The following is a 19,092-nucleotide window of genomic DNA, read 5'->3' on the forward strand; positions in this document are numbered from 1 at the left end:
AGTAAAGGGTCAAATGGCATTGTTTTGATGTGAATCAGAAACACAAAAAAGACATTGAATTTTATATAAATTCTGTATAAAATTGATTATATGTAAGACTATATAATTTTATTACTTATATTAAACTTTTATTAATTAATTTAAAAAAGTGGACAAAAAATTTTAGATAATAATATGTTGATGTCCAAAATTAAAGCAATAAACAAACTCTGTGTAAAATTAACATCAAGAAATGTGAGTAGCTGAAACTTACATCATACTTATGTAAATTAACAAATTGCTATCCTCTCTCACAAATGTCATGCAAATGTGTGTGATAGTATCACACCCATGCAACAAAATGTAATACATTATATACAGTGAAATGAATTCTGACAATTATTGGCTAACAGTAAGGAAGTATTTCTGATACATAAGTAATTTATCAGGCATGCCTCACAGAAGGCATTAGGATGATTTGTTGTGATGGAGGGTCATTCATTTCATTTTTTGCCATGTACATTTGTGTGTATTGCTTTAATTTTGGAAATGAATGTATTCATACTTAATTTTAATGAGAACTTTGTGGCTGTAACTTTTGACTGTTTCTCAATATTAGAAGGAATCTTGGTTGTTGCAACTCAATTATACTCTTAATTACAAGTGGTAGCTTGCACACAACTGCCAAGTCTATTAATTTATAAAGGAAATGTGAATATATAATAAATACATACTGGAAGTAGAATAAGTTGAAGAATAAACTACACCGATATAAATCCAGCAAAATTTAATAAAATAAAAATGTTTTCAATTGTTTTTCAACGATCATCCTCAGTTACTCTTTTTCTGTTAATTTTTTTGTATTTATTTCAAACGCATTTTATGTTCTATATTTAATATTCTATTTTCGGTAACTGAGGATGATCGTTGAAAAACGATTGAAAACGTTTTTATTTTATTAAATTTTGCTGGAAATGTGAATACTGTGGGTAACTAATCTTCATGTTTTTGCTTATTGCCTTGTGAACTTTGTTCACTGGCACATGACTTATTGCAAAACGCTTATAACATACATTTAAGGATTTTGATAGAATGCAGGTCATAGAAAAAGAAAGAGAACAACATGAAACTCAGGATGCAGGTTGTCCATGCATGATTTTAAAAAGTATATCAACTATTGCAAACCAATTTTTCACATTTACAGTTAGTAAAATTACATATTATAGTAAAGTTTCAAGCAAATAATGTTAAAATAATGATGATTCTTCCAATAGTAGCAATAAGTAAAATTTTTTGGTCATATTATTACCTAGAGTACAAGAGGTTCCAAGCAATTAAATCAATTTTTAAATTCAGTTATAAAAAAGCATTGTTTTAAGATTTTAAATTATTACAAGCAATGTAACTTGAAGGAATGAGACATCTCCGAAATACTGTACTTTTTATTTCATTTAAGAAAGTTTTTCTTTGGAATAAAATCCTATATGATTCAACCCAAGTATTGAAAAGTTAACTTTGCTACTTTAAATATAATGTGAATTCGATAAATACAATGCATTGCTTTATTAGAACAAAAACATTAAAAAAAAAATCTTATTAGGATGCTTTATTTTTGGATTGCGTTCTCTTGAAAATGAGCCTTGAACAAGTTTGACTTTGTATAATTTTGCTCTTAAAGCAATGTTTTATATTTATTGTGTTTTGAAAGAAAGCTTTTCATTATTTCTGTTACAGTGTGCATATATGCATTTTAGAATTTTTATATATTATCATGTTGACAAATTGAAAATAGTAAAATGACAAATTTTACAAGATTTTGAAGTAACTTTTTGTCATTATATAAAAATTTTATTTTTGAAATTTTAGTATAAAGTTATTCAACTTTATACTAAAAATATCAAAATATATGGATAAAATACATAGTTTATCACAACAACGAGATGAAAAATTTAATTCTTAATCAACATCTTTAGACATGTGTGCAACATCTGGAAATAAGTATATTAAAGATCTGATTACATTTACGAACATGTTCTTATATTTGAAATAACTATTACAAAACATGCAAAAGGGTGATGGAACATGAATAGTTCCTGATGTAATTTTTATATGATTTTACTATAAAATGATAAATGATAAAGAACATTAATGAATTATGCACATACCTTTGGTTATGAGTTTTTTGTTTATAATTTCACACTTACTAATCAAATTGGAAAACTTGATTAATATGAAATGTCAAAAAATATTTGGTAAACAATTTTAGTAAAATTAATTTAAATTAATTTTCTTTGTTTACCAAAACCTGCATTAACATTTTTGATATTTTTTTTTTGTTATTTAAATAAGTTGCAAGTTTTCCTGTAATAAGAAAAAAAAAACTATAATCATCATATAAGTTGCTCAATATTTGAATGAAATAATTTTATATGACTGAAGTGATTTTATATTTATAATATTATATATATGTAAAATCACTTTATTTGTTTTTTAGTTTTATATGACAACATTCAAGATTTTTCATAAATTTAGAATTCAAGTAAATTATCTAGGTAAGTTTAAGAGAGAGTATAGTTTTATACAGTTATCTTTTTTTATACCTCTTTACAGTTATCTTTTTATAACTATACAGATTTTACATAGAATCTTTCAAAATACAGTAATACCTCGACTTACGCTATCCCAACTTACGCAAACCCAGAGTTACGCGATTTTCAAATCTTGTCGATTCATCTTTTGTTTGAGCGCCACACAACTCTTGATTACTCACTCCCCCCACACTGTTGTTCAGCTTACATGTTTGGACATGTCGTGCGGAATCAACACATAGCTACAATTTATTTTGTGTTATTTATTTTTCTGTTTGTTATATCTACGGAGACTTGAGAGACTCTATGTGGTGATTTCTTGTAACCGTGAACGAATCAAAAGACGAGATAAGATTAATGAGAACATTTATTAGCTTACATACATCCGACTTGGATTTTACACAAATTGCGAAATTATACCCCAACTTAGGCGAATTTGAGTTATGCGGTTATCGCTTGGTCCCACTTATCGCGTAAGTTCGGGGTATTACTGTACAAGAAATAATGATGGAGGTGTGTTGCAAAAAAATATAACTTATACTAAAAAGTTTTTTTGACTCCTAAAAATTTGGTTTTGTTTAGAATATGGTCTTGTTTTACACAGGGATTGCATGTCAGCCAAGTTCTGCATAAAGTGAAATTTTACGTAAATTTGTGCTTCAACTCTAGTAGTCTCAACTAATTGCTTAGACACTTATGCAACCATTTACAATAAACAGAAAAATATTTAAATATGTTTAAAACCTTTTACTTGTGTTCTTACTTTAATGAATAGCATTTTAACCTAATGTGTCTGAATATACAGAGCAAACTATTACATCTTATGAGAACATCACTTGAGAAAAATACATACACATCACTCTCATATTGTGGTTTGTTTTGTTTAGTTTCATTTGAAAATCGAAACTTTGTAGATTATCAGTTATGGTGAATAATGGCACAATGAAATGATATTGGATTTACATATTTTCTTGGAAGACAATCAATAAAAATGAAATTGAATTGTTGCTGGATATATGAAGAGACATTTTACAGGGGGGAAGTGGATATTGGAAACAAATTAGGAAATCTATAGAAGAAAATTAAAATAGAAATAATAAATTATTTGTACATAATGAGCAGTGAATGTTGTTTTATGTAAATTTTGGACATTTTATTTGGTTTTTTTATCTTATGAGTGTTAAAATTATACAATTATTTAACAATATATGCTAAGTTTTATTTGAGTTTTTTTAAAAATGCATCTATTTTTAAAATTATTTTGATTGTTTAGAGCAGTGTTTTTCAACCTTCTTGATACCCCTTTACAAGTTAAAAAATTCTGGCGACCCCCTAGGGCCATATTACAACTACAGTATATCAGTGATTTTAAAAACTATGTATTTAATTTTCTTTCTGTTGAGACAAATTATTGTTGATTAAAATGAAAAGTTCAGAAGAATCGACAATAATTTAACACACACAAAGTATGAAACTTCCTTTAATTATAACATTAGACACAGAGAACTGTTGACTCTTTTTTTTTAAGGATCTGAATTTTCAGCTTTTACTTTTCTACTTTTTATTTCCTTTTGCAAATCAGCTGAACACTTTTTCCGCTATCATTTTCTGGGGTGAACTGTAATTCTCGCTGGAATTGTAGTTTTTTTTAATGTAGTGTAGGACCTACAAACACTTGTCTTTTTCTTCTATCCGTGACCCCCCATGTAAGGCTTCGTGACCACCTGGGGGTCGTGACCCACAGGTTGAAATACACTGGTTTAGAGAATTAAAACCATATCAGAATAATATACTATTCTAAGATTTTGCAAAATATTTCTTTTGACAGTAATGCTAATAATTATATAAAAGTTATCAATAGCCTGCTGTAAACAATGTAATAAATACTAATCTTAATTAAAATATTTTGTTTTTGATATATTTACAATTACTTTTCAAAATTTTTAGATCTAAAACATTGTATAAAATTCAGCAAAAAATGAAGTTTTAAAAAAATAAAAATAGTTAATATATATTATATTATAGAATATTTATGTTATTAATAACAATAATGTTAGTTATTATAATTTATTATTATTATCTTGAATTAATAATTTTTACATATACAGTATATGCTAAAATTCTTGTATATCATCTTATTAAAAAATAGTCAAAATGATAAATTAGAATTACAATTACATACTTAAGTATAAAATAAACTTTTTTTTTTTTTTTTTTTTTGCATTTTACNTTCTATGCTATCGATATTAGCACAAGATATCAAAGCCATCTTTTCATTTTTTAGCAAATGAAGACACAATTATATATACATTTAGGTTGAACAATGACTTTGTTGCCAGAGTAAATATATACTGTACATAAAAATACAGAAAATGTTTTGTTTTTAAATAAATATTGTTAGGAAGCATTTGGTAATTGCTTTTGACATTGACTTGTTACTTGAAATAAATGGATTTTATTGCATATTTGTAATTTTCTAAACATAAATCAGTTTTTATCTCTGTAGTTATATTAAGATTTATTATATATTTTTGTTACTATTGCATCAAATATTTGGCATTTGGATATATTTGGCCTTATTTGACCACAAAGTAACTATTTGTCTGAATGCTAAATACATATATTTAATATTTGGACCAAATACTTCCTTAAAGCTGAATTATCCAGCTTAATAATCTCATTTTAGTTGGTGGGAGAGAGAGAAGGAAGAAAAAACTAAAACACACAATAAAATGGAAAAAACACTTAAAAACTCAAATATTTAAAACTATTCTCATTTATTCCTTTCCAAAAAAAGTATAACTTTAATAAATAGTTTTTAGCAAATATTTATTAATAATCACAATCAAAAGGTGATAAATTGTAATGAAAGAACAAAAATGCTTCTATATTCATAAGAAGTTAGCAGTTTTGTTGGTTGTAGTAGGTGTCCATCTTTACTGAACACTACTTGTGGGATGGCCTAGCAGTTAAGTTCCTATTGCTCTGGGAAGCCAGTATCAAATCTGGATGGGCCAAAATCCCCCCAGTAATATTTTGGAGATGGCTCATCCTGATATGACAGGTCCCATCTGGGTTTGCCCGTTCATTGGTGCACGAGTCCCCTTTTTTGTCTGTATTGATTTTTTTCTTAATCTCCAAGGGGCCCCAAATTCTATTATCAACAAATAACAAAATTCATGACTTCTAGCCTATTCTGCAAATATAAAAGAAATGAATGAATTATATTTATCCATTGTTCTTTGCAACTTTGTTGTATATTGATGAAAACTTGTTCTTGAAACCAAGGTATGTTTCTTGTTTTCAAGGCAATGTCCCAACTGAAGCGAGTGCAATTTTCTGGGAGCATTGATCTGATGCTGAATCAGAGTTTGAAGCTTCTTGCATAATGTATGATGCACTTTATTATATCTTGTGCCTGCCTTTTTTTTTATAATCTGGACACTGCTGATTCCATCCCTCAATCATTCAACTGGCCTGTCTGAACCCATAGTGGGATTGTTAAAAAGACCCTCTTAGTGCCCACTTGTTAAAAAGGCCCTCTTAGTAGTGGAAAGAATTTTTAAAAAAAATTTGTGGGCTACCAAAAAACATGGGGCCAAAAATAATCTGGCTGCCAAATGGCAAGGTTTAATTTTTTTACTTTTTATCATCTATTTAATAATTCTTTATAATTAAAATATACAAGATCTTTCTACCTTACTCTAAGCCAGTGATTCCCAAAGTGGATGCTACAGCTCCCTTGGAAGTGGAAGAAGACTCAAAGACACTGGAAAGCAAGGGAACATTGGAAAACAAGGGGAATAAAAAAGACATTTTAAAACAAAATATTTTACTATTGAACTTTAAACATATAAACTTTGATGTAAAGCCAGTTTTTGAGACAAGACTTTATCCTTACGAGGAGACAGCATGACGTTGAGGACACCAATTTTGATTAAACTTGGTGAGTTTATGGTGCATCTCCAACAACTGACACGTGCCAAGCAGTAAGGTGTAATACTCAAAGGAGAAAATTGAGGTCGAAAATTTGTGTGGTGGCTTGGTGGGAGTGTGCTGGTTTCATAATCTTGAAGTTTGTGTTTCAATCTCAGTGGTATCAATCTATTTGTTTTTTATACAAAACTATGATTTTTAATTTATTCTTGGTGTTTTTAAATTTATATTTAGTATTTTTAAATTTATTCTATTTAAAAGTTATTTTTGAATGTTCATATACAGTACATATGGGATTCGTAGTAACATTTATTTATAATTTATTTGGCAAGAGTATTAGATTATTAACAAAATTGGCCTTGAATAATGATAATAAAAATGTTTTTTAAACAAAATTAACATTATTCAATCTGTTTGTTTTCCATGAGCATAATTTTGTGGATGATAATTGTCATAGAAGCATGTGTAACAAACAGTTTTGCAGTTGCAACATTGAATAAATGTAAATTTTTACAATAAGAAGATTTATGTATGTCACTGGAAAAACAAACTTGATTAATGTTTAAAACACTTCTCCATCATCAACTAATTTGGAGGAGAATCATTCATACTGTATTTACATTTGTAGATTGGAAAATATCAGTGTGCTTGATTCTTTTTATTTTTTTTCTACCATCTTCACAACTTCTGAAATTGTTGAAGCAGGGCCTAATTTGGCACAAGGTAGGCAAGGCACTTGCCCGGGGCCCGTAATAGGTTTTAAACATGCCATTGTTTTATTAGTATTGCAAATTACTATATTATTAGCGCCATATTTAAGGGTTAATAATTAAGAATAGCATTACCTACTGCTCCGACATCTAACATCATCACTGAGAATTAGATAATGTTTGTATATGTGAATTAGATCTGTTCAGTGAAGTTCAGAATAAAGCAGTGTTTGTTGAGAAAAATATAATGTTTATTGCTGCATAATTTTATTGTAGCCCCAAAAATACAATGTAAGTAAGATATTCAAATGTAAAAATAAAAATACTTTAATTTTAAATATTACAATTTTATTTATATTTGTAGTAATACAAAATTTGTAAAGAGGCCCGTAAATATTATTTTGCCTAGGGCCCGCGAAGGTCTAAATTAGGTCCTGTGTTGAAGAACCCTCAGCTGCAATTAGGCCTTGATTTTGAAGGATGCTTTCATAGTATGTAAATTTTGTAATAATGTCATGCAGTGATTCTTCTGCAGAACAAATTTCTATGCTATCGATATTAGCACAAGATATCAAAGCCATCTTTTCATTTTTTAGCAAATGAAGACACAATTATATATACATTTAGGTTGAACAATGACTTTGTTGCCAGAGTAAATATATACTGTACATAAAAATACAGAAAATGTTTTGTTTTTAAATAAATATTGTTAGGAAGCATTTGGTAATTGCTTTTGACATTGACTTGTTACTTGAAATAAATGGATTTTATTGCATATTTGTAATTTTCTAAACATAAATCAGTTTTTATCTCTGACAATATTATAAATTTAAAAATATCAAGAAAATTATAATTTTGTATAAAAAAAAGTTAATACCACTGAGATTTGAAACACAAACCTCATGATTATGAAACTGGCATGCCATCAAGCCACTATACAAATGGCAGAAATTCTAAAGGTTTTAAGTGATTTGCAATTTTCAATCTGAATTTTCTCCTTTAATTTTGAATATTGCACCTTACTGCTTGGCATGTGTCAGTTGTTGGGGATGCACTATAACCTCACCGAGTTTGGTCAAAATTGATGACCCCAATGTTGTGCCATCCCCTCATTAAATTGCAAAAGCACTTCTCTTTGTAAACATAATGAAAAAATATGCAAGATACAATTGTATTAATCAAGTGAACTAAACTAACTAATTGGAGAAATTGACAAATTCATTTTGAAATTATAGTTGCTTGTAAAAATTGTCACTAGCTTCAAGATCAGTAATAGCATGATGTTATTATTAATACATTAAAAATATATATATATATATATAAAGTGGATTAAGATGGCAGTGTTAAGCTTTTTTATTTAAATAAAGTCAAAATACTGGCAGGATAAATTTTACTCATTCATTTTGATAAGTTTAACTGTTACACTGAAGCTTGCAATATTCACAAAACTTTCATCATAATTTAATTCAAAAGTTTGCTGTGAAAATGTTGCAAATTGCCTCTTCTCACAGTGTTTGAAAGAATCTGGCAACGTACTATTTAAAATAATAAGAGTTTGTCATCTTACCCAGATTACAAATACTCCAACAGGGTGGTGCTTACTAACATTGAGGTGAATGTAGAAAAATTAGACTCATCACATCAGGGCCATTGTTAATGATTTTTATATTAATTAATCAAGTACTTTAAGATACTTATTTATTCTTTTGTTTATAAAATTTTTATTCAAATGTAATTTTCAGTGCATTGTTTTAGGCAATTTTATAAGGGGCATCAATGAAATACATGTACTAAAAGAGAGCAGTAGTCTGAAAAAGTTTGGAAAACACTGCCTTTTGTTTTATGCAATTGATTCATCCATATTTAACTGATATTCAGCTGAATATTTAATATTCATTAGTCAGGAAAACAAGAATATTATATTCTATGTTCAACAATAGTATTTCAGTATTCAGCTAAAAAAAACATCTATTTGGTCCATCCCTAATCTGTTGGAAATCTAATACATGTTAATTAATAGAGTAAAAAATATAATTTATTCCAAACTAACAGAAAAATAAATTATAAATTCAAAATACTTGATTAATTCTATAGCCTCATATAATAATTGATAAATTATTTTAAACATCAGTAAAGTTAATTTTTAGTAATTTATCAAATTTAAAATTTTGTTCTTGCAATGTGTATAATGATTATTTTTTACTACATAATAAAAAATTTTTTCATATTGTTACACTAATTAAGTAGCCTAAATCACCATTGATATAAGTGTTTTTTTAATGACTTTTATTTATCTCTCATAATTTAAGGTATTGCTGTAGTGATCAACTGTTTCATATGAAAAAGTAATTATAAATATTAATTTTTTTAATAAGAAATGTTCTGTAATTCTTAGTAGTGTGCCTTGATTTAATGAATTTTAAACAAATATTTTTATCTTTGTTAAATTGAAAAGCAGAAATAATTGTATTTTAAGAAAACCTAAGTTTTATTAAATTTTATAATTTTTTAAATCTTAAAAAAAGTGACTGGATAGTGATTTTACTACTACAATTTTTTTCTTACTTTTTTTAAAACTGTTTATTATTTTCTGAATTTTCAAATTTTGAATGTTTGACTTGTTAGCAGTGAATCAAATTTCAATTGTCGTGAAACATATCATAATAATAGATACTAGCGGGAATCTGTTGAAATCAATGGTTTCATGCATTTATTTACTAACACACACTTTTTTTTTATAAATTCTAAAACATTAAAATAGTTTAGTTCAAAAATAGTGATTCTTAATTTTATTATTTAAATAGATAGTGCAAGTGTTTAAATTTATTAATGTTAAAAAATAATGCAAAAAGTCTTTTAATTAATGTGTAATTATGAAAAATACCAGGAATTTGGGATAGGGTTGTTCTAATGGTTAAAAAAAAATTTCTAGATGAAGTCCAAGTGCCAGACATGTTTGTACCAATAGACTTAACATTGTATGTTTGCTACTCCACCACACTTGAACCATTGCACCTTTCTCAAATTTTTTTTCATTGGCATCATCTACATGGTGAGAGCTTTAATTTGATACCTGAACCTTGCTTGTACTCTCAAACGAAGCTGTACAGTATTTGAGACTTACCAAATTAATAAATAGATTATTTATATTCTCATATTAACAAATATTTTGGATGTTTCTATAAAGAGAAGTTTTTTATATTTTTATTGCTTTTAATAATAATCTTAATTATATGGTATATCGATAAAAAAAAATAATGAAAAACTTGACACTACAAAAAAAAATGTCAAAATATTTTATATTCATAATATTAGCTATGAATATTATTAATTAATATAAAATTATTTTGTTAATTTCCAGCTTAAACTGAAATATTTATATTAACATATTAAAAGTTACAATCAAATGTAACTATCTAAATGCTATATTTTTTAATCTTCATAATTTTATAAGTCAAACATAAATCAAAGACGTAAGAAAATTTACAAAGTCAAGACATTATTTATTCATTCAGTTAAATAGTTGTTGATATTTTTGATCAAGATCAACAAAAAAAAAACTCAGATGATACTTTGTAAAAAGAAAATGCCCTGGTTTAACTAAAATTATTATTAATGCATAATACAGTACTTTTAATTGTGATTGTTAATTATCCATTGCTTCAATAAACGTTTTTTTTTTAATAACTAAAAGAATAGTATAGTTTTGCTAACTTTTGGAACCTAACCCCAATGACAATAACAACATTTGATTAATAACAAAATAAAAATGTTATTAATCAAAAATGTGTTCTAGAGGGTTGCATTTGTTTGGTAGGGTACCAAGAGAGAGTTTTTTTTTTCAGAATTTGTGTTTGAATACTGAGATACTATTGTATTTGGTTCATCATATTTATGAATGATTTCTTATCTGTAGTTAAAAATGTTTAAATAAATTTTACTAAATATGAAGATTAATGTGTAAAAACAAAACAGTGACAGACAGTCTTAAGGATTAATTAAAGTCTGAAAGTGCAAATTTTTTCTTCCTTGTCCTAGCTATCAGTTTTCATTAAAGTAAACCTGACAAAAGTACGAAGCAAATTGAAAATTCCAATATTCTAAAATCCGTGAGCAACTTTGAGACAATGCGCATGCTTACATGAATAAAAAATATTGAATAACAGAACACTTAAAAATTGTGAAATTTTGTATGGAGGATTTCCAAAACCCATGTTAGAGTGAAACTGGAAACAGTGTTGTATGAGAGATATCCCCAATTTTTGAACCATGTTAGTGCAAAACTGTATTCAATTTGAACTTGTAGAAGTGCCATGTTGTACAGGGGATATCTCTATTTTATTCATGATGATGGTAATAAAATACCTCTAAAAAGGTATTTTATATAAAGGTAAGTAAACAGATTTTGTTTTATTTTCATTTAACAAATTACAATCATTAAATTCAATTTATGGAGAATTTACTTATTGTGAAAAAATTTCTCATATTTTTTATAAACTGTTTAGGAAAACATTTTTTTCTTTTTTTTCTAAATTATTTACAAATTTCAAGCGTTTAAATGCTTGAATTTGTAAATAGATTCTTTTTAAAATCTGTTTATGAAATATAGTATAAACATTGATAAATAAATGGAAAATTCTTTTTGATAATTTATGAATTTACCATTAGATTTACAAATTACAGTAATGAGTATATTTAATAATTATTATTAAATATGCTTGTTAATTTATTTGTTAGACCAAATGGTTAATTACTGGTATTGAATCATTCTAATTTTAAAATGAATTCTACATTATGTTCATAAATTGAATATCAAAAGATTCTGAATCTGATAAATCATTCTACTGTATTTTGCAACAGTTAAAGTATATACGGCACGTTTAGACTAGATTAGATCAGTTGCTAATGATCTCACATAAGAAGCAAGGCTGTGTGTATATTGAGTCACGGTTGCTAAAATTAATATCGTCCTCATTTTCGTTCCTGATGATGGTGATTATCAGAATTAGATAATCAAAATTTAATTCTTATATTTTACTACACGTTACATAATAAATATATCTGATAACTACTGTGTAATTTTTAAATTTCGAATAAAATGTACAATATTTTAATAAAATACAGAGACTGATAGTTATCTAATTTAGCAACTAATTTTAATACATAATCAATTTGAAGTTTTTAAATATATTTTTTCCGTAATTCCAAATAAATAATTATCATTTTCTCTCAAATTTAATTAAATATTTTTATTTTAAATCATTTTATATATTTGGAGTATTTGAATTAAAATTTTTATCACTCGTCATCGTAAATGGTGCAAGATCAGTGAAATGTCAGAATGCGTTTTAATAGTTTGAATCGTATAATAAGTAGCTAAATTCAGAGAGTATTTTCTACCCATGAACATATTAAGGTTTTTTTTTTTACAAACGATAATTTTAAAAGTAAAACTGTGTTTTGAATATAAGTTACTTTATATATCGGAATATAAAGATTACAGTTAACAAAGAGAGTCATATTAATAATGTCCAGTAGTCAAAATAATTTTGATTACCGTTGCATTTGTTGTTTTTATGTAAGAAATAATATATTGTAATAGTGCTGATGGGCTATATTTATCACATTATCATTTTGTATATTGCACGTTGTTATTACTGTTTTTTGTGATAAAAATAAAACAATTTTTCCTTTAGTTAACAGTTCCAGCTTCCCGCGAGGTCTCCAGCGATGAAACGGAATACAGTAGGCCCTCGATTTAACGGACCAATTGGGCGAAGGAATCTCCACTATTGAACATTAAATCGATTGTCTTAAAAACATATTAACGAACAGAATATATTAAAATGTTATTGTAATGTATAACTATGAATAAAATATGTAAATTGAGTAATTTACACTCATTAATTCGTTGACCAAACTTTTAGCGTGCTCGCTATTCGCGAAAAAAGTTTTTTTCCCCTTTTACGACAGAACTTTATCTGTTAAATCAGGGTCCGATAAATCGTCGGTCTGCTGTATTTTTTTTAATTATTATATAAATTTATTTATAAAATCGATAAATTATAAGTCATTTTGACTATATTACGCAATATATCAGTATACTTCAATCATAATCTGTCAATTTAGTTTGAGATGCAAATTAGAAAAGTCGATGAGAAAATCCAATTCCAAGAAAAATTAATTTCTTGGAATTTTTATCAAATCTTTTAACATAATTCCATTAATTTATCGTCAAAATTAACATATTCCGTATGTTTTAAAGTAAAGACTATGTTAATTTTGACAATTAGTTAATAGATTTCGTTTTGAGATGGAGAATATGTTAATTAGTAATTATTGTTTTGATTTGTTGTTGTTGAATAGAGAAACGATTAACACTTACTAATAACTATTTTTAATTGCTAAATTTTTTTAGAATTAGTTTCTTTTGAGTCATAATTTTCATAGTGATCAATCCTAGGGATAAATTGTTTTTGATTCTTAGACTTAGTACACTATAAAATCGAAATGTTCGTAGGAAGTTAATTTATAATACAGTTTTATCGATTAGTCTTAAAATCTACGAATTCGTGTTTTAAAGAAGCAAATTTAGTTGTTTTGTAATTCAAATAGTTTCCTCTTACTAATACGTCGTGTGCTAATTTTTTTAAACCCATCTAAAACTACAAATGGCTCTTGAAAGCGAGAGACATTTATTAAGCATTAAATCAAGAAGTTGCCGACCTTGTATAAATCATAACTAGTTAGTTTATTTCAAATGTAATCGGAAATTCAAATCACGAAATAGCGCACAATATTAATTCGTATGACGTGGCTTCGGTATTCATGCATTGCTTTGACCTGACTGCTATGACTCACGTCTTGGGAGTAAATAGTGCATTGAAACTTTTTCGGATTTTTTTTTTCCGCAAGGAGGTTTTTCACAAGCTGAAACTCGAATTATTTTACCTAGTTTTATTCTACTCACCTCTCGGAGATGTATTGCTGAAGAATAACTATATATATTACTTCACCATTAGTTAGTTCAGTAACTAATAAAGCACAGGTGAGACACATCAGATAATTATCATACTTCCACCTACGTAAGGAATTCTATTGTCGGAATTTTTGAGCTGTATTAAATTCGTTTCGATGTTAATGTATTGACAGTGGTATATATTTTATTTTATCCGTTTAAGCGTTCGAATTTAAGTGATAGTTTTTTTTTTCTTTTAAAAATTTGCGTAATAAAATTTTACAACTGAACCACTCGTTTGGGATCCTTTCGGGTGACAGCATCCGGTATCTTATTACGTCTCATAGAGGAGAGAATGAGAGGAAATTTCTTAAGTTTGAAATATGTAGTCGATCGGTTCGCTCGTTAAAGCTTTAAAGAACAAAGAAAATTTTAAAATTCGAATATGATATGAGCTGCTGCTCAGGTAAAAATTAAATTTTTTATATCGCCTTTCTCTAGTGATATTGACGCTCATATTTACGTTGGTTCTTAAGATGTATTTCCAGAAATTCCTGTTATTGATTATTATATAATCAGATTTCAGCAAGAAAGCATTGTCTTTGTTACCCTGACCTTCCTAGATCGATAGTATTTCACGATTTCCCATCTATTATCGATCGTTGTCAGCATCATTCGCATGCGCATTCCATTTGTCACCTTTTCGTTAAAGCCGTGAGCGCAATCATTTCTATACAACTTTGTTATTCCTGGATTCCTTACATCTTAATACTTTATCCATCGTATTTAGTTAGTAAACGGTGCGATAGTCGAACAAAGTCGCCTGTCAACTTAATGCAGGCTCCGTCTAGACTTGCTGCAATGCGGTGTGGTGTGTCATCCCTCCACCCTTATGTGAGGAGAGTTGCTTTACTTTCGATGTGAAAGTGTTTCGTCAATCGTTTTATTTGTATTTTGTCATAATTACTTGTAAAAGAAACATTTAAATAAAGAATCCAGTTCCTATGAGGATGTCTGAAGCTATTAAATCCTATAGATTGTAAGTTTAGTTTTTCATCTGTATGGTTAATTTTCAGTATTGGATTAATAAAATGTAATTCCTATATATTTTTAAATTTAAATATTTTATTAATATATTCCTTGATTACATTAAACCATGCTTTTATTGTTGATAAACATGCTTAATTCATAAATTGCTACTGCTTTTTTAAAAACCAGTTAAAATAAGTTTGCTAATAATATAATTTTTTGTATTGCTTTATTTATTCTTTTGTGTATTCAGATATTTAGATGTTAAAATAGCTATGATCATAATTTTTATTATATCATAAAATAGCTTTTTTCTCGTGATTAACTTTCATGATTTGTATTTGAATAAATATTAATTATGATTGGGTAACAAAAAACTGAATTGTACAAATGCTATAGATCAAATATAATAATAAATTAAATTAAAAAAAATAAACATTTTTTAAATATTTCATTTGCATAGTTTGATATTTGCTAAATTCTTGGCATATTGAAGATTTATTACTATAAGAGGATTTAATCTATATTTCTTAATATTTAAAAGGGAAAAAGTCAGATACAACCTCTCTTTAAACTAAAAAATTAATCTGACAAATCAACAATGTTTAACAAAATATTTTGTTAATGATTATGATGATAAAAAAATTCATAATATTCATGGTGTATTTAGCAACTGTTTTGCAACCACTAGTCTAAACTCTGAATTATTCAGTTCTGTAAAAGATGAAAGGTTTGAAAACATATCTTTTAATAAGGATTTGTTTGGTCTCCTAAAATATCTGTTGTAATAAAGATATTAATATTTCTAATAAATTTTGTTAATACTTTGTATATCATTGCCTTTATTGTATGTCAATATCAAGTATTGATATACTTTGTATAGAGTTATAATAAATTCAAGAATCATTCTATTGAATAACTGAAAGATTCATTAATTTTTAATTCAAAATTTCTAAATTTTATTAAAATTCTAAATAATAGTATATTTTTCTGTATTCCTCAAGCATGACTACTTTCTTGATATTCATAAGTCTTTAAATGCACTTTGTCATTCATTGTAATTGCTTATTATGTCCATCCAAAGTTAATTTCAAAACACAATAATTACTGTAATCTTTTCAGTAAGAGATATAGGGCTACTACTACTACTAATGAAATTATCAAATGACTTTCAGAATGGTTATATCACAACAGTAGATGTAAAATTTCTATTAGAAATAAACAAACTTCCCAGAAACCACTATTAATAATGTCAAAGATTTAGGTTACTTAAATTTGTTATTATAGTTTAATTATATATTTTGATGTAATTAAATTTTTTAAATATTTCAAATAACCTTATAACAAACTTTTCAAGCATTTATTTTAGAAATTTAATTACAATGGAATATATAATTCAGATACGATTAAAAAAAATCTCAAATTTTATATTTTTTTTAATAAGAAATTGTCATAACTCATTTTCTTTTTCTCCAGAACATCAAATTACTAGCTTAGCCTTTGAGTGAAAATAATTTTCAATAGAAATAAATATTTAGTAATTAAAACGAAAAAAAATTAAATTATTAAAATTTAATATTTGCTTAAGTTTCATAAATACAGTAATATAATTTTTATTTTAATTCATAATTAATAGAAAAACAAGTATTTAATTAGGAAAAACAGATGAATAATTTAGCATTATGATAAAAAATATAATGTATAGTATTTAAATTTTTTTTGTCTTTATCTTAGTGGTTCTTAGAGGTGTGATACAGCACGCCTCTAAAGAACTACTGCTTTAAAGTTACAGTATATCTACATCTATATAACAACATTGCAAACAATGTATTGTTACCACTTGATAAACCAGTTTGGATGGAGTGAAAGACTGCGGCATGTCATCTGACATCACTTAATTAAAGGTTTGTGTAACTGTTCACTACTGATTCATTGCATATCAGTTTTTCAATGTAATATCAGAGGATGACACAGTATGAAGCACATCTCAGAGGAACATCGGCACGGACTCACTTTAAGCAGCTACAGTCAACTCTGATTACTAGACAAAATAGTTTAAGTGCAATGTGAATGGTAATGAAATATTGCAATGTATGCACAAAACAACATACATCAAAATGATTTTCTGTTTGCAAAATTGATAGACTGAGGTTCATAATAAGGTAACAAAACACTGTCTGCAACACTGTTATGTAGACATAGCTTAAGAAAACCTTCCAGGTGTACACTATCACATGAATTAAAATATTAAAACAGCAAATTTTAAAGTTTTGAAAATAAAATATTGTATTGTAGTTCTGTTTATTATGAACTATTACAGAAGTTTGTACAGCTCATATGCAGACAATGCAGTCTTATTTTATTCACAGGGCCCCTATAAATAACACTTGCATTGGAGCCTATGATCCCTTTAGCATGTTATGTGGTACAATCCTGTTCAGATATGTAGAATAGATTAATTTATTTAGTAGATGTAGGCTAGTTGGTTAAAAAATAGCAAATTGCATGCAAAGAGTGCTTTATGAATAACTTAGAAAGTAAAGCAAGAACATATAGTAGTCTTAAAAAAAAGAAAAAAGATCAGTGGATTCTCCACTGATCTTTTTTTCTTTTTTTTAAATAGTTTTCTTTTTTTTTAAATAGTTTTCCTTTTTCTTAAAAATAGTAGTCTTAAAAAAAAAGAAAAAAAGATCAGTGGATTCTCCACTGATCTTTTTTTCTTTTTTTTTTTTTTAAGACTACTATTTTTAAGAATCATATGCCTACATGACCAGAGGTTTGATTGTATTGTTATGCATATTTTGTCTTCATCTAAAAGTAACTGCATGATCACAGAGTTAGTTTCAGTTGAAGTGAAAATGTGTAACCAATCCTATTGTCTCACTGGTGTTGCACTAGCAATCTGGTCAATCAACTTTCAGTCAATAAAAATTGCTTATTTAATTAATAATAGTTCTCAATCTTTTGGCCTGAGAAAACACTACTGTTGTAAAGAATGCAATTTACTTCAAATTAAAAATTGTGTTTGTATTGCAGTGACAAGAAAGCAATACTTCAATAAATTTTTTCACTGAATAATTTATTTTTGTAATTGAAAATTAAGGCAGTACAAACAATGTTTGAGTCCTTTTTCCTCTTTAAATCTTTTTCGTTCCATCCAGGAACCACAAACAGCAGGCAACTTGAAGTAAAACTTCTAAAAATAACAGACAAACACTATCAAAAACTTCCATACATTAAAAATGATTTTGATGTCGACCCCTTTTTGTAGGCTATGACGTCTACAAACATTAAAAAATTGTTAAAAATTTTTCCCAACAGAATCCATGTTATATAATCGCGTTTATAAGCTGAGAGTCCTCTGGTGGATTTTGGGGCCGTTTAAAACTATTTACATAATTACACATAAGCCCGGGATTATTTTAAATAATCCTGGGCTTATGTATAATTAAATTATTTCAGAATATGAATGTTTCTAATTTTGAGAATAAATTTTTAAAATTTTGAAGTGATTCAGAGTGAATACTAGGCCTACAGTATATATTTATTGAGATTTTTAAATATTTGTTATGATCATTAATGCTGGTCTAATATCTTAAGTATTAGGCTTGGGAATCCAGTAGAACAATATTTTTAATTACGAAGAATTATTCACATGATTATACTCAATGTTAAGAAATAGTAAAGACTTGTACAGTAGATATAAAATCTATAGCGCACTGATTTCCAGAGATGCTACCTATTATATGATAAAACCATTGTGTAAGATTTTTACAAGAAGTAGTGAAGAAACAATGAATAAAAATTTAATGAAGAAAATAACTGAAAAATAGAAAGAGAAGGAAAAATTAGAAAAATTGTAGTTTTTAATTGTTCATTTCTTCCATGTGAC

General features: G+C 27.0%; 1 protein-coding gene across 1 annotated transcript in view; it reads left to right on the plus strand.

Annotated features, from left to right (window-relative positions):
- The first annotated feature begins 14,701 nt into the window (after window positions 1-14,701).
- Window positions 14,702-19,092, plus strand: part of LOC111627390 (kinesin light chain-like) — a 73,702-nt gene continuing 69,311 nt past the window's right edge. Inside the window, exon 1 of the mRNA XM_023370955.1 lies at window positions 14,702-15,210. Coding sequence (XP_023226723.1) covers window positions 15,176-15,210 — 35 coding nt within the window. The 5' untranslated portion in view covers window positions 14,702-15,175. The remainder of the gene's footprint in view (window positions 15,211-19,092) is intronic.

This window comes from Centruroides sculpturatus, unplaced genomic scaffold, assembly GCF_000671375.1.
Source record: "Centruroides sculpturatus isolate CEXI.00-Female unplaced genomic scaffold, Cexi_2.0 scaffold434, whole genome shotgun sequence".
In the NCBI taxonomy this organism is placed as follows: Eukaryota; Metazoa; Arthropoda; class Arachnida; order Scorpiones; family Buthidae; genus Centruroides; species Centruroides sculpturatus.